This window comes from Lepidochelys kempii, chromosome 7, assembly GCF_965140265.1.
Source record: "Lepidochelys kempii isolate rLepKem1 chromosome 7, rLepKem1.hap2, whole genome shotgun sequence".
NCBI classification, from domain to species: Eukaryota; Metazoa; Chordata; order Testudines; family Cheloniidae; genus Lepidochelys; species Lepidochelys kempii.
The window spans coordinates 36,650,877-36,668,604 of record NC_133262.1 but is presented as its reverse complement, the minus strand read 5'-3'; the positions used below and the strand labels follow the sequence as shown (position 1 = coordinate 36,668,604).

At 37.4% G+C, this 17,728-nt stretch overlaps 1 protein-coding gene across 13 annotated transcripts in view; it reads right to left on the bottom strand.

Annotated features, from left to right (window-relative positions):
• IQSEC1 (IQ motif and Sec7 domain ArfGEF 1) overlaps positions 1-17,728 on the bottom strand; it is a 718,643-nt gene that overhangs the window by 286,381 nt on the left and 414,534 nt on the right. For 7 of the 13 annotated variants that reach the window (XM_073352194.1, XM_073352208.1, XM_073352210.1 and 4 more), the window contains exon 3: positions 4,634-4,720. The exons of 3 other annotated variants lie outside the window; for them this stretch is intronic. In XM_073352194.1, the coding sequence (XP_073208295.1) occupies positions 4,634-4,720 (87 nt within the window). Of the gene's footprint in view, positions 1-4,633; positions 4,721-14,324; positions 14,569-17,728 lie in introns of those variants that run through there. 3 more of the 13 variants (XM_073352202.1, XM_073352207.1, XM_073352201.1) reach the window with 2 other exon arrangements.

Below are 17,728 nucleotides of genomic sequence, written 5' to 3'. Positions count from 1 at the left end.
GCATCCTGAGCAATAACATGTGCATTAAGTAATTACATCCAACAGACCTGGAAGTCCCTCCTTTTACATGAATAGAGTGGCAGGCTGAATCCACAGCTTGCGAAGGCAGCCATTTAAAGATCGAATTCAGTGACAGTGCAAACAGTCATGTAAGTTGAATGGTAAAATTACATACAGCAATTTTGCAGCCAGTGGCTGTACAAAATCAATGTAAGTTACACCACATTTAAATGGTGTAAATGGTGACCACATTTAGCTCTGGCATAGTGGCTCAGTTCCCAAATGAAGCCTGCTTACAGCAGGGCTGAATTTGAAATTTGACTTGTAATGCTGGGAAAAGCGTGTTCCCCTTCAAACAAGGGGTAGACTGCATTATTTTAGACCCTCTATTATTTATTTTGCCTGCCAGTCTCACCCGTCCAGGTAGGTACTTCACCTCCCCAGGAGGTGGTAGCTATGTCAACAGGAGAAGCCCTCCCATCGACACAGCACTGCCTACACTGGGTGTTAGGTCAATATTACTGTGTCACTCAGGGGTCTAGGTTTTCCACACCCCTGAGTGATGACGTTATACCAACATACATTTGTTGTGCAGACCAGGGCTTAGTGATAACGCTTCTTAGCTAAATAACGATAAATAATAATGTAGTACTTAGCTATTCCATAAATTACATTACTTTGCCATTTACACTCAAATTTACATAATCCACTGATGGATTTTGGGCAGACTTCTATGGAAACTGTACCCTCTTAACTGTAGGGTGCATCTGGTTTTAAACCTCTCTCCCATTCTCTGCTAAATCAAATGATTGTTGCTATTATTGCACAGCAGGTTGTTAACTATTCAAACTGTATTCTGTTTACAATCTGTTTCTTAGAATGAATGAAAAAAGGACAAAGATGCAAGGTGTAGGGGCTAATTTCTACACAAAGAGACAAGCAACGAGCTGGAGTTGGCATCATGTATTAGCTTACTGTGATTTCTCTTTTTTATATTTCAAAAATTTAAGAAACCTCTTGTATTATTACAGTGTACATTGAACAATGTAAAAATGAGCAAGCAAGAAATTACTGCAATAGTTACAGTTATTAAAAATGCATTATTTCCTTATTAACAATTCAAAACAGATGCCAAGGATCATCTTGGCTAGAAATAAAACTGCTGGAGTGAATAAAAGATCCAGCAATTAGCTAACAGCAAATCAGAGATGCTCCAGATTTTACTGTAGTGCACTCATTAATTGTTTCTCTTTCAAAGCAAATTTCACTTCTAATTCTGAGGTACAAAATTAATCCCTTTGTGTATTTTCTAAATAAAGCCGAAAACCTAAAATTAGAATTAACCATCCATTCTTAGTTTTTGTTTTCTTTCCAGTAGTTTGCATTATTAATAAAAATTGAAAGATTTAAGGCTACACTGAATGTTATTGAAATATATGCAAATGTAGGGCCCAATTTGTAAATGTTCTAAAGGCTGAGCTTCCACTATCATCAATGGGAGTTCCGTGTAGAGAGCACTTACAAGATCAGGGTTGTAGTTTGCATACTACTTATTGAATAAACTGTATTTATATGGATATTACATTATAATTTCATACATCCAGAAGCAACATCTACAACAACTAATTACTTGGGGCCAGATTCTGATAGCCTTACTCACAATGAAGGGATATCAGAATCTGGCCCTTAATTCAAGTCTCAGATAACTTTGGATTTAGAGGTAAGCTACTAGTTGATTTTTCAGTTCAGGGCTTGAATCGAAAAATCTGAAAAAAATTGTTTCATGTTGACCAGAAACAGAAAATTCTCCGTTTTTCTTGCTGAATTGGATGGGTGGGTGGGGAGGAATTCAGGTCAAAATTCAGGTTTCATTTGGTCCAAAACAATTCTTTTTTCTTTTTTCTTGTTTTCATTTAGTTTTCGGGTGTTCTTTAAACCTTAACAAAAAATGTAGCTAAATTTGAAAACGATACGTCATTTTGAAATGAAAAGTCACAACAGTTTGTTTTAAGAATGTTGAAATGAAATGTTGAGATTTTTTCAGTGTTTTTCCCCCCCCTCATTTTTCTCATTTGAAACTATTCACTGAATTCAAGCCGAATTCACATTTCAGTCAACTCAAAACTGCATTTTTCAGCAAAAGGCTGTTCATCCAAACATTTTGCCCAGTTCTACGTGGAATCAATTGAGACACTGCTACTAGCCCTGAGTGTGGGGTGGCCCAGAATTCCATCTGCCAAGGAAGAACCCTGGGAAGGAATTGTGACTCATAGTCCCCTTGGCTCCTTCCTGGGGAAGGACTGCTTTGCTACAGATAGGATACAGCACACTTCCAACTTTAGCCAATGGGGCTGGCTGGGTGTAGCATGTTGAAGGGGTAGGCAAAGCTCCATTCACTCTCCACCCCACCCTACCTACTTTCTCACAGTAGAATCAGGGGAGAGGGGAGAGTTGCAGCCCTACAGAGCATGCATTCTTCCTGTGCCTGGAACCATAATCCACCATGCAGGCCATGCAGGGGGCTGGGCTTACATGAATTAACTCCTCTGCACACTAAGAGTCAACCTTGCCTTTAATGTTCTAGGATGGGGTATTCTAAAGAACTCAGAGTTGGCCTAACTCTGCTTCCAATAAGCCAATGGTAAAACTCCTTGGGCCAGATCATCAGCTGGTGTAAATTGTGAGAACTTCTTGACTTCAGCTGAGCTATGATAATTTACACAAGTTGAGAGTCTGACCCCTTGACTTCAGTGAAAACAGTATTAGGTCAACAGTGAGTGCTTTTGAATACCCCATCCCTCATAGTTCTAAAATGTACATGTTATAAGATTGCTTTAGAGTCCTATGACGTAACCTACATTTTCTGTACTTTGCTATACAATATTAATAAACTAAAATTTAATTGTGTATTGTTTTCCAGTATTTTTAAAAAATGATTGAAATAAAAAAATATTCTAATCATATCAATTATGTTTAATACAGGTGATCAAAATATTTGAGTAGAAAAAATACATTAGAAAAATGTGTGATAAAAATACCACCTAGCCCTTAACATCAGTAGGAGGACAGTGTCATTATCCTAATTTTCCCAATGGGGAAACTGAGGCACAGGAGATGAAGTAATTTAAGATTATCCAGTAGCCCTATGGCAGACATGGGAATAGAAGCCAGTGCAGTGCTCTACACACTGCGCAACACTGCCTCCGTATAAAAATGTGTATTTTAAAACCAAAAACATGAATTAGGTTAAGCTACAGATCTAAGGGACTTTAAATACGCAATGACATGTGGGTATAAATTAATTATAAACAACAACAGAAATGGCAATAGCATTCCAATACTACTGTTGCTGGTAAATAACCCACTTCTAGAAAGTTATCCAAACAGGGCCAAGAAACTAAAACGTCTGTGGCCTTCATATCTGTTCATTTAACACAAAGGAAAATTAAAAACTCATGAAGAAATAAGAGGGGGGAACCTGCACATTGTCAGGACACTGGTCAGCACCGGATGAGGTTCAGAGTCATTATTTACAACTGGATTATAGATTTCCACTGCCAAACATGGAGTGAGGATACTGCTGATGAAAAGAAGCCAACATGAGGAGAGATGGATGGAGACTGAAAATGTGAAAGATGGAAAGCACCCAACACATGCATGATCAGGGATAACTAACATGTGGAACAGAGAAAATAACAAAATGTGTTTATGCATTTACAGATTTAGGATTCGTTGCTGGCTTTCTTCTTTCCTTATTACCAACGCAAGGTGAGCAGAGGGTTTTTCAGCACATACTTCTAATATTTTGGTACAAGTATTATTCATGAGCTGGCAATTACCACTAGCTAATTTGATAGTAGAAGTTAAATAAAAGACAAGCTGTCTACTGCATGCACAATTTCTTAATAATTTCCGTATGTTTAAATACCTTAGATGACTTGCCCTATTGTATTTCTATAAAGGTCACTGGAGTAACTCACTGCTTCTACAAATTTTCTGCTGGGGGTGTATAATATTCACTGTCTACACTCAAACAGAATTTCAGAATTAAATTCTACATCTAGAATCTGCAACAGTTAGCTGTACTGTAGGGCATTGTTCAATCCATGCAGGGCATGATCCTGCCAAGTGCTTCCTATGATGTTCTGAATGTTCTAATGCCACTGAGTTAAAAAGGAATGGAGAGTGCTCAGCATCTTGCAGGATCAGGTCCTTACTCCCTGGAGAGCTAGACATGTGTCTTATTTTACACACAATAAGAAAGTATTCTGGAGCAAAGAGGTTCACATTCTTTTTACTGTAAATTAGGGGATAAAGGGAGAATTAAATGATTTAATACATTTGTGTTGTGAGAATAAAATGTTTTTCTTTCTCACAGGGAGTCTAGGGAGACTTGCTGCCTATGATTTATAAAGATAACTTCACTCTCTGTCATTCAGCAGTACTTGAGAGAAATCAATAGACACAGGACTGTCCTACTGGATTTAAAATGTATTCAATATAAAATCTAATTTGATTTTATCTAATGCTGCGTGATGCTTTACATCAAACTGAGAATCATTTGATCATATAAGATTATAAAACCAGATCTCTCTTTAATAACAGTAGATGGGTGGACCATATCTACTCTTACCTGTACTCTGAATGTGTGGCAGGGACAGTTAGCTGGGTATGGTACAATGGTGCTGGACAGCAAAACTGGTGCAGAGTATTTATAGACCTACGACACAAGGAAAAACACAAAGTCAAAACACCAAGTGTCTAGAAAGGGGCTTTTTAGGAAAAGGTAGGTACTAATAGGTATGTTTGAAACTTTCCATAAGTTTGAATGAAATTTGAAGTAGTACAACTGTCAACTCTGATTCCCAGAAAATAAAGGGGAATAGTCCCAAACTTATGTATACATCAAGAATGATTATGATGAATTATTGCAACAAAGAGAAATTTTGTTGCAAAGAACAAAACAAAACAAGAAAAAGGTGCTAATTTATGACTTTATGTTTTTGCCTTGTCATGCGGAACAACAGAAGCAAAGATAATGGAGGTTAAGGGTTAAAATTCCTGCAGAAATATAAAATTTCAAATATGTGAATTACTCTGCACCAGTCAAGCTGTTTTATTGCTATTTGTATTACAAGAGTATTTACCAACATGAGGAGGAGAATGGGATGCATATGTAAATAAATGAACATAATACCTTTAAACTCTCTCAAGGCCCAGCCGCTATAAATAAATGGCACCATACTGCTTTGTAAGTCTGATAATTTAACTTACTGCATGTGAGTTGACATTTGAATTAAAAGAAAAAGTTCCTGAAATCAGTAATATAGATAAGTTATGGCCACATGTTCAAAATTAAGTCCTAATTTCACAATAAAAACCAAACATTTTGCATTTCATAACTCTTTATTAATAATAATTACTACTACTACGGATGAGTACAGTTAACCTAGTAAAATCACAGCTAAGAAAAAGGTACAAGGCAACACAAAATGCCACACCTGAAGAAAAATGTGAACAATCTATAAATGATGCACAGCAGTGCTCTTCAATATTTAGTATTTGTCTAGGGAAGCATTAAACAAATTATTTAGTGCAGGAAGTATTGCATGACGAAACAAGCAAATCAAATTTCCTGAAAACAGCATTCTGGAAACTAGATAAAAATAATGAAAAGTCAAACCAATATTTCATATCTCCTGCAGCATCTACATGGAGAAGAAGATGTGCCTGCTAAACAGATATTCTTCCTCCAATTTATTTTAAAAAATAAAACATAAACTATTTATGATTTTTTGAAATATAAGTCATTTCTGGCCTTCATTTCTTTTGCTCACAGCATGCTCCTGAGTGTCACAAAAGGATTGCCTTTTTTTTTTTAAAGGCTCCCTGTGTTTATAGAGAGTCCTCTGAGGTCATCCTCTTATCAGATCAAAAGGAGTAGTTAAGCAGAAAAAATGCCACACAGTCTTTCTTCAGAAAGAAAGGAGTCAGGCACTAATCCTTTAAAGATGAAGGTCGAGTCGCTCTGATCCCTGCTGCCAACAATTGTGTCAGCAACTTCAAGGCCAAGGTGAGTGAGTTTTCCCTGATTAAGGATGGCAATTGATGGTTTCTCCCAAAAGAACTTGACCCTTGGGAAAGAAATAAAAACATTCATCAAACAACCACCATGTGTGTATTTGAAGAATATCAAGTGCTGTGGGAGGATGTTTTTCCATCGTGGCATAGTTGTTAATTGATAGCAACTTCACAAACAACTCACAATGGAAAAGAGGATGGAGAGATTGGGGGAGGAGGAGAGGGCATTCCTGGAGAAAATGGTTATTAAAAGGGACACATCAAAAAGCAGTAAAAAAAAAAAAGAAAATCTTATTTTTTTACAAGTAAAACATGGGTTTATTAGAGGAAGTGAGCTTCATGCTTCACAGTGCAAGCATGGAGTGTTGCACATATCATTTGCAAGCCCAATCCTTACAGTCTGACTGCGGGGCAGCAATGCAGATGGTCAAACATGTGGTGGAGGAGTGCACAACTAGAAGATTGGAGGGTGGACTTCAACACCTTGCAGCTGTTGATGACGCAGCAGTCAGGTGGCTGAACAATCTAGATATTGACTTGTGATGCAAAAAAGAGAGAGAGAATTGCAAGGTAAAACGTAATAGTCAGTATAGGGAGTCTGACCCTGTATTGTTGAGAGCACTGCTATATGGCCATCAAATTTCTCCAATCTAGAAGCAAAGCCAAGGCCAAAGAGGGAAACCAAAGAAGGACATGTGTGCTAAGTGCCCCCTTCACATGCAGAGGTCTGTGCTCATTAACTCCATATCTTTTCAGACACATCCATTCTCCACCCTGCCAATATCTTACTCTTGAGAGTAAGGGAGTAAGGCTTTGGACTTTGTTCTGCTCAGCACAGAGGATTGGGCTTTGGGCATGAGGCTTTGAACTTTGTTCTGCTCAGCGCAGAGGATTTTGCACACTGCTTACTCATAAACAGCTTCTGTTGACGCTTCTGGCAGAAAAAGAAAAACAAAAAACAACCACCACCCAAAGTACTTGCCCCACTTTGGCTTCCTCCTGCTCCAATAGTTCCAACTGTATTGACAGGATTTTTTTCCTTATGCTCTCTGTGCTTCAGTTTCCCCATCTGCAAAGGGGGTTAATATTATCGTCTACTATCAAGAGGTTTTGGAGGCAGTATATGTTTGTTAAGTGCTTTGAGATTCTCATATGAAAGGTGCATTGTAAAGGCAAAACACAATTATTGTATACAGTGTATAGGTGGCGCCTGTCGATCAGGTAATAACCATATTGAGATCACATAAAATCAGAGCGAAGAGGTATTTAACAGCTGAATGGAAAGCATGGTATTGTGGTAGTCCCCCATCAGCTGTCCCGAGATGAAACCGTAACAAACTGCAGAGTTGGAATTCAGACATTCTGAATTTTAATTACAGATGAAACCAAGTTGCAGTGTTCAGATACAGATTTATATCTCCACTTTCCAAGGCCTCAGGATGTTAAGATCCATATTTCTATTCCAATTCATTTACACCCATAGAGGCAATCATGAAGTTCAGAGTCAGATCCAAAGTTCTGGCTTGTTGGATACAGGGATTTGATTTAAACCCATCTCTAGTTCTGAAGGACTGACACCATTCCAATTCATTCTGAGATCCGATACCATGAGCCCAAGTCTGATACCCTGACTCCAGTTTTACCTAATGGAACTTCATGTTTCATTGGGATAAGTGAAATCGGAATCAGACCCCGTATGCCTTCAACCAATCGCTGTAGCATCTATTTTTTCCTCCATACATTACTGTTTATAGCAGTCCAAGTAATAGTCATTTGAATATGTAAATTATGAAGTCAGAAAATGTAAGTTTTACAGTAATTCAACCCTTTCCATAGACTTTTGAAATAAATTTGTATCTGAAATAAAGTCTGTGATACAGTTTCTAAAAAGTAATGCCCAAAATGACATCTGAACACATTTGAATACTTTGAGTTTTTAATCACCTTCCCCCTCATCTGTCTGCAGAATCTAAAATGTTTAGCCTTATTAAGTTTGACTTATTAAACTCCAATCTATGGTCTTCAAAGCTCTATTAGAGAGTTGATCGAAGATATAAATACAGCATGGGTACCTCAGCACTGACTCAAGATAATGCTTAAAGATTGACAGATGCTTATCCTACCAATTTCATTTTCTAAGATGTTTTTGTAACATTCCAATAGGTGCCATACAATTCTTTTTAATTCTAGTCAATTTTTTTCAGATCTCCACAAATTCCCAAGATTCCTTTGAACTGAAAGCTTTGCTTGTCACCTAAAATATATATATTCTTTTACAGATCTCTCCTTCAAACAGACCTCCCAAATAGTAAAAATATTTCTTCTCAGAATAGTATTATTATAAGAGATGAGCCAATGTTGCAAAGCTTGGATACAATTTCAAACTTAGCCAAAACTTGCAAAAGGTTTAAATCTGAGGTTTTGGCTCAAGCCCATCTCTATAAATTCCCAGTACGCTGATTGTAAATGAATTCTCATACAGGATACCTTCGTATTTCACTGTGACATTAACCAGATGCCCACTCTCACCATTAATTTCTATATTGGCACTGGAATCTTCGCTTCAATCTACAGAGAACATATAGAGAAATAGATTCGCAGAACATCATTTTAACTTTAACTGCAGGCAGATGATGCGGTGTCATCTCTTTCAGATCCCCCAGTGTTTGCTGTGAAAACTCCTTTGTTTAGTAGACTCTCAAATGTTAGAATACAACATTAAACTGGAGGAAATCCAGGGTATTAGCTCTAAATTGCTTATGCTTTGATGAGCTATTTTCTTCCCTTACTTTCAAAGTAAACCATCTCTGCAAGATATTGAATATCTTCTTGCCCGTCGTAACAGGGTGACAAGGTAATTTTGTCAAACGGCACTATTAGCAAGTGTTGGTACCCTGCAAGGATATGCTAACTGATTCCTGCTGACAGACTGGAGCAGGTCTGGCCTGTTTACTCCACCTGGGACAGGAGGGAGGTGAGAGTAGCTCTTTGGTTAGTAAGAATTAAGGTCTGGGACAGAACTTGTTCTCTGCAGGGAAACTCTAGAAGTAGCTCAGCTTTGAGAGAAAGTTGAAGATATGTTTTCCAGAGATTGTTTGGTGATTATTTGAAATACCAATACAGACAAACCACAGGACGAATGTAAACTGTCAAGTATACAAAGTGTATGTAGACCATATTCAGAGAGCAGGTGGGAAATTCAACCACTTACATACCTTTTCTTGCACTTATAAAGTGTGTTTTATGTTTGTTTCAGTTATCGCTACTACTCCTATAAGTACTGTAAGAAAACCAATACAATTACATCATTGTTAATCATTGTGATGGCCTTGCATATTTCTTTCCAGCAAAATTATCAGCTACCACATATGGGTAGAAGAGACCATTGGTTTAATGTCTCATTCCACGGAGGACCTAATAAACAGTGGGAGTTACTCAGGTACTTGGTACTGTACTGTAGTATTAACACTCAGCATAAAGTCCAAGTCTGGTTGGGAAACGTATTCTTATAAAGACAGTCTTTGTGGAAGAGTGCCCTCTTTTCTGAAATTGGGTCCATCAGGTGGGTTTGGTCATCTTTTACATGGCAATATTACTGTATGCAATTTATTAATTGCTTTGGACTGCTCTATTCCTAATATTCTTGCTATTCTTAGGGGATATCTTGCTATTCAGAAACTCTCCCCCACTGACTCAATGCAAAGGACCAGCAAAAGACTTATGCACCACTTAAATCCGAATTTTGTGCTGGCCCTCTGCACAGAGGCGAATTTCACCTAGTCAATGTTCTATTCAAGGGTACAAGGACAGACTGCAATTGTTTTGGCAGCAAGGACCTCCCTTTCACTGTGTGAGCTCTTTCCCCACAATATATTTTGCAATTTGACTCCACTTTGGATGTTATATCTACACTGAAAATCTTTTTATTAATTTAGCTTTTTGTAACTTACTCGATTTTATGTCCAGCAATAATTTTCTCAATACATATCCCAATAGCCTCTTAGTCCTCTCATTTCTTTAGTTTTACAAGATGCTTTTCAGTACATAGCTGCCCAGACATATACTTGCAGGAAGAAAATGAGACATCTGGTGGCAAATAGGTGTCGACACAAGTAGCACTATATACCATGCTTTCTGTTTATCCTGAGCAATGAATCAGAACGACTCCCCCCACCCCCCACCCCGTGATCTCACATTAGTGATGCAGGGCTAGGATCTGCAAATATTGTAATTTGACATTTTGACTTAAAAGAAAAAAAGCAGCACTGCCATATGCTGTGGCTCAGTTCTTTGGTACAAAAGAGCATGGTGGTCATATAGAAGAATTAAAAACATTTAAGGATAACACATATTTAAATAAAAATGAAGATAATTCCATTGAATCTCATGAATATGGGCTAAATCCTTTGGTCTTTACCTTGTCCTTTGCATTCTAAACCCCTACTAAATTCAACAGTAATTGTGCCTACAAAAGGACTAAGAACTACACAATTTTTGCCCTATTACCAGTATGGTCAAACACCCCCACTGTGTGTGAGTCTTACAGGATATATACAGAATAATGGCTTGGTTTTCTTTAAGATCAGTTCCCCTTCCTCCTCTTTTTCCTCTATTTCCCACCCAAATGTCAGTAGCTAGAAATTATCACCTTTTTAAAAGCACTGGTAAGTAAGCTATTAGTGCTCCTACACTTTAACACAGTGGCCCTAAAATAAATCACCAGCTACTCTCCTGGAAGACTAAGATCATTGACTTTATAAAACATTTTAATTTATACCAGCATAGTAACCATGGAGTATGCCTTCTATTTTGTAGCATCCTAGTAAGTATAGCACTTACTTTATACATTATGGCTATAAAAAGCAGTTCTTCCAAACAATATTTATGTCAAGTAAACACACAAAAAATTCCTTGTAAAATATATACATCAAGAGGTGCTATTTTTATATATTAATCCACAGTACAGCTTGTAGGAAATTAATTAGGTTGAATTTAATTAAGAATAGTAATGTGTAGCTACCTATACTTTGGAGCATTCAATTCCCTTCACAAGTTTGATTAAGAAGATCTATTCTTAAAGGTCTGGCTACAATAATCAATTTACAGCACAAAGGAAATTATTTTCTATTGATTTTTTTCATACAAAACTGTATCCCAGAGTTAAATGATGCAGTTTCAAAGCTAAAATTAATCAGAAGAGCCTAGAAAGAGAAAAATGAAGTAGCATAGGAAAGGGAGAATAAATGCTGTTAGAGAAGATCAGAAAATTTGTGGAGGGAGGAAGAAATAATATTTTCTACATTTCTGACTTCATTAACATACTATCAGAATTTCCTAAGATAGCAGGGATCTTGTTGCACACAAATATTTTATATAGCATATTTGTCATTTTACATTGTTTCAGTCTATACTAAAAACATAGAAACCAAATGTGCCAGCAGCAAGACTGATGAATTTCTAGTCTAATATTCAAAGGGGAGGAAAAAACAGTAATGAGGAAAGAGAGAGACAGAGAGAGAGAGAGAGTGAGCAAATGAAGGGGAGAGAGCTTTACAGCAAGGCAAAGATTATTTCCTAATACCATTGTGGAATGACATATGTTCCACTCAGTGTAGTATTTATAAACATAGTAATTCTACTAAATCATACATTCAGGTTGATTTTGATCTGAAAAGACTGAGAAGAAGGAATTTAGGTTTCTAAATTTGATATTTACAAATGCAGTATTCTGAAAGGAGGAAACAGTGTTTATGAATGGCTGTGTTATCTGTCTTTAGAAACAGAACATGTTTATTTACAGCATTATTTGAAACCTTAATATCTACTGCATGTAGATTAACATTTGTGCATATCCACTCGTTTTAATTTACCACAGTGTTAGATATTTGATATATTATCACAAGAAATAGCTCATCAGTTAAAAAGACAAGTACACAGATCATGAATGTATAACACTACAGAAAAATATTTCTGAAATACCTAGGTTTACAATATTTCTTTATACAGATCTCTATGCATCTAATTTCTCTTAACCAAGTTAAAATTGCAGTTGCAGAAGAAGTGACAGGTCAGGTCTTGCTTCCTACAGTAAATGCTGTCATATGTATGGGGGAACGTTAGAAAAACAAGCAGTAATGGAGGGAGATAAATTGCCATTTGGTTCTATAAACGAGACCGCAATGCCACTGTCAAAGGAAGTAATCTTTTGAGTTAAATGCTCTTCACTAATACTGAATGACCTCCAATTTTTTTATGGTGGGAAAACATGAACTCCAACTCAGTTGCAATAAGAAAAGGAGGACTTGTGGCACCTTAGAGACTAACAAATTTATTTGAGCATAAGCTTTCGTGAGCGACAGCGAAGTGAGCTGTCGCTCACGAAAGCTTATGCTCAAATAAATTTGTTAGTCTCTAAGGTGCCACAAGTCCTCCTTTTCTTTTTGCGAATACAGACTAACACGGCTGCTACTCTGAAACCTGTCAGTTGCAATAGTAATCATGATGAGATTAGTAACAAAGCAGCCAACAAAAACTTGCCAAATCTACATTCTTAATATAAAATTACCTGTATAGTGGAGCAATTGACTATTATAACAATTGGCAAAAAATAATCCCTTTACAGTACAAGAATAACTTACTACAGAACTCTACTACATTGCATACTGAGGGACAAATCATCTACACACACATTGGCTTTCTAGTTGACACGAGCTATGCACTAAAATAAACGCTGTCCTGTTATAGACAGTAATGAAAACCAGAAACCCCAAAACCAAACACACAAATGGAATCCAGTACACAGAGTGTTTCTCCCTTTTTAACTTGGTATAAACACCAACATTTAGGAGCGAATCCACGTTGATGACGACAACCTATTATCTGAGTTCACTTTTCTCACCTGAACCTCCTTGTGTGTAACTGAACACAACAGATCAAAGCTCAGCCTAATTTTAGAATATTTACATAGATTCTCTCACCCACCATATCCCACTGCCACTCACACACACAGAGAAGGAAAATTTAGGGACAGGTTCTTTACTAATGTTGAGTGTCACCTTATTCTTGAGTAGTTGATTTTAATAGCACTACTCGTGAAATAGGTATTACTGAACATGAATAAAGGTATCAGAATGTGGACAGTTTGAGGTTGATGTTATTGAAATTGTTGAGACTGAGGCTAGAAATGGCTGTTCTGGCATTCACCTTAGGGTGCTTTGATCAAATTAAATTTAGTCCTAGGAGGAGAGAATCTTTAAATGGAAATGATGAACGCAAGTAGTGGGCACAGTCCTTATTAATTATTATGGATTAGAAGTGAACCACTGGTGTTCATAGCAAATTAAAACAGAGAACTGGGTTATGCACTTGCATCAGTTTTCTTTTGATTTTGGGCTGTGGTGGGATGACACATTGGTGTGGTACTATGGTGTGTTTGGCAGCAAGCTTGAGAGTCAAAGCCCATTCGATCCTTCAAAACACACATGAATAAAATCGCCTTATGCGGTTTCCATACCCACTTAGATTGTGTAATGCCACAAGTATATGCAAACTTTAACATCCTTCACCCTTGGCTACAAGTGTACGAGCACTTAGCTCTTCAACCACAGGTGACAACTCATGCGAAGAGCTGCTACACTGCATTAAATGAATGAAACATTAAATGCGAGCTGTGTTGCCTGCAATACTCTTGCTAATATTATGTATATCATATGAACTGATTCCCAAGCATTTACGGCATCATTAGGGTATGAGAAAACAACATACATATGATACTCATGAAGCACAGAATGAGATAATTTTATATATCATCGAGGTCACATTGTCTACGATGGTACACCATTTCCTAGAATAAGTAGTGTATTTAAATGACAGTGTACATTTTAATAAAACAAAGCATTAAAACAAGATGAAAGATATATTTCAATTCCTGTGATAGACCCTATTCTGAGAATTCTGTGCTCCTTCCTTTCTGTTTAGAATATCTCATTTTTCTCACACTGCTAACTGTAGAATAGGTGTTTTATAAAAATACGCTGGATTACTTTTATTTCTGCTGCTCTACAAGCATCCGTTGTCTGTACCATTCTAAAATGCACATCAGTAATCTGCCAAAGAGGTAACACCCAAAAAATGGTTCATGGCAAGAAACTGATCACTACTCATATTTCTGTCTCAAAAAGTCTGGAATCCTTAATCCAGATGTCAGAGACCAGAGGACAGATGAAAAAGGAAAAAGTACTCACAAATAACACCTTCTGCAAGCCATCCTCAAATGTGTTGTGGGTTTGTTTTTTCCCCTCTTGTTTCGAGCAATTGGAAGTAGAACAGGTCACTCTTGTAACAAGCAAAAAAAAAAAAAATTACATTCACTGCCTTTGCATGCTCATTCAAGCTTGACCACGGAAGAATAACACAGCAAAGTGAGCCTGTGATGTAACCAGCATCAAACACTGCATCAGATGAACCCGCAGGCTGTAAGGGGTTATATTTTGCAAAGCCAAAAGGTTCTTCCCAAGGAGAAGGATTAGCAAATATGTAAACCACCAGTGCGGTTTTCACAATCTTTGCTTTCTGCTTCCAGTGAAAACCTCCATGTATTATTCATCTACAACATTAAAAAAAATGCTTCCTTATGGGTTATTCAGCTCGATATTTCAGGAGCAACTGATGTAGTTTTAGAATACACCATCTCTCTATGAACACTGTAGTACAGTCCAAATCAGAAAAAAGGCCATTGGTCCTTTTATCTCCATGGTAACAGCAGCATCTGTGGAGGCAAACCGTACTCCCTCTTCACTGCAAAGTCAATTTATAGTCACATACTATGATAGGAACTGATAAGGCAGCAAGGCTAATCAACAACCAGGGGAAACATGAACAGAAACAGAGGATTAGTTTTAGGCTCTTGGTTCAACAACAGACTATTCTTCCAAACTGAGTATTATCCCAAAATGAAGAAATAAATGCATGAACTGGTCCTTTGACCCAGCATGGTTTGTTAATATATGAACTCCACAGGGCAGCTGACAGCATATGTTAATACAGGTATACTATGTAAACAGGCATCTTGCTTGCTCTTCAGTCAGCCATTGTATGCTGTTAAAATGTTCTTATGGCAGATGACAGTGAAACAAAGTTCTTTTATACAGAAAATTACAGATAAGCTATTAATTAACCACGATCTTTTACTCTCTGATGCTCTTCCCAGTGACTTGCCGTCATTTGTACTAATAGCGGTGGCACAGAGTGCTGGCGCTGAACACATTTTTTCCATCACACCAGTGCAGATTGTGCAAAAACTTGATGCTGCACTTCCTCTGTCCGAACAGGACCAACACTGCCTCTTCCCCAGAGCAATACTCAGTCTGGAATTTAGAGACCGGATGGGTCACTCAACCTTCTTACAATTTGTTCAGTGTCTACCATGTCTCCAAATGACAACCCTCACCCCATTTTTAGAGCTAGATGCTCAGTTCTCACATAATGACAATAGCCAAGCTGGCTCCTTCGGTTGATGAATCACTATAATAGCCGTCTGTTCATATTATTAAGTTAAATATATATAAAGACAGTCTAATGAGGGCAGCTCATCAGCTGTCATCCAGTGATCGGTTCAAGACTGTTCCACAGCCTGGAAATATTACAGCAGGCTAAGAGAGTGAGAAGGTCGTTAACCAAATTCTCCTTATCACAGCAATACCTGTTAAGTTCAACAGGCAATTGAGATGCTTGAGGCCAGGTAGCTGCTGCTAAATTTCATAATTTTTGGAAATGAAAAATTGTTGAAGCAGAAATCTCTCTCAAAAGAGGATGTTCTTGATCAGTTTCTGATTAGCACAGCGCAGAGTGTTATGGGTTGCAGGATAGTACATGTGGGAATACTATCAGCTGGTTACTATGAATCAGGTAAGTTTAAAGCTGAGGGTTTATTTATCTGACATAGTTCTTGTCAGTTCTTTCCTGTACCTTCATGCTAGGCTAAACATTAAGGTTAGGATCTTGTTTTACAGATACATTGTATGTTTCATAATTTTATTTTCTGTTAATGTTAACAGAATAAAAAGACATTTTATGGTTATTTATAAAACTTTGCTGACTTTAGGAGAGATACACATGTGTAAAGATACACCGTAGAAGTGATGCTACCTCACACATCACACAGCAGGGTTAATCACAGACTCTGATCCTGCATTGCAGTCCATGCCGGGGCCCAAGAGTTGGAGCCTGCAACTCCTATACATGCAAGCAATCTGACAGACTTCAGTTCTGCAAGTCATGCAAGTTGCATGACTTTCACACGAAGTAAGACCGACTAAAATGGATAGTGAATGATTGTAAATATATTGAATGTGGCCTATAAGTACATATATATTATACTCTAAAAATAATCAGTGTTCCATCCAATAAAGCCTTTTCATTCAGATACTACATTACTCTACATTATAATGAATCAACACCTAAGGGAAAGTAAAATTAAATATTTTCTTTCTTTAATCTCTCTTTCTAGGAGATTCTAATATCACAAATTAGTTTAGTATCTAGTATTTTTGTGGCTACACCAACATTTTCCATCATTTGCCCTTAACTGATACCCATTTATTATGAAGGAGCAGAATAAAATGGAAGCATGTTGATACCAAAGCAAACAAATGTATGAAAAACCATCTCAAGTTGTTTCCAAAAAGGTTTTTGATAATCTGGGGGTAAAGATGGAATGAACATGAAGAATCAATGGCACTCTCGTATATAAAAGAATGCACCTGGTGTGGTAGTCACTTCAAGCCAAGAGTGAATTGAATTGGCTGGGTAACTCCCTGCTGTAGCGGTCCTGTGGATTAACCAATCATGATAGTTATCTGTCAGTTTTTCACAAGTACTAAAACAATTTTTAAAACAGTCCAACAAGTAATGCAGGCTGCCACGCCAAGTTAGCAAGTGAAAGCAACATGATTAAGCAATGAGATGCTTTATCTGGATTTCACTAAATCTAATGCTGTCAGAAGACTCTCAACTGCTGTATGTGTACTTGAGTCAACAGGAACATTGGTTCATTCTCTTACCCACTGCTTAAATTACATTTTTCTACAGCTGGCCTGAGGAGTTAGGATCCCAAGTGTGCCAGCTAGCTCAAAGATCACTAACTTTGCCTTCAGGGTGGTCTCTATATGTGATGGAAGTCTTCCTGGTTTATTTATCAGTGATTCCTCAGTGTGTTATCATGGATACCAACTGGATATGGAATACAGGTTTTAAAAGACTCTAGCTACCAATATTTGAAGCCACTAATTGTACAATGTTTGTTTGCAATATGGTGTCCAGAGAGACCACTCATGCACATGTCAAAACAGAACATAGGCATACCATCACCCCCCAATTCAGAAAAACTTAAACTGTTCAAATTATCTGTGTCTGTCTGACTTTTTTTAAAGCACACTACTTTTGTACCACTTAGTTGCTTACATGGCCTTTTTTGTTTGGCTTGAGTGTTTGGTTTTACCCAGGAAAAAAAAACAGCTAGAAAAACTGACCTGCCCCCAATTCAGCAAAACATTTGGGGCTAGATCCCCAAAAGGACTTAGGCACCTGACTGCTACTGAGAGTGCCCAGGTCCAACGTTTAGGTACCACTGAGATTCTGTTCAACTGCC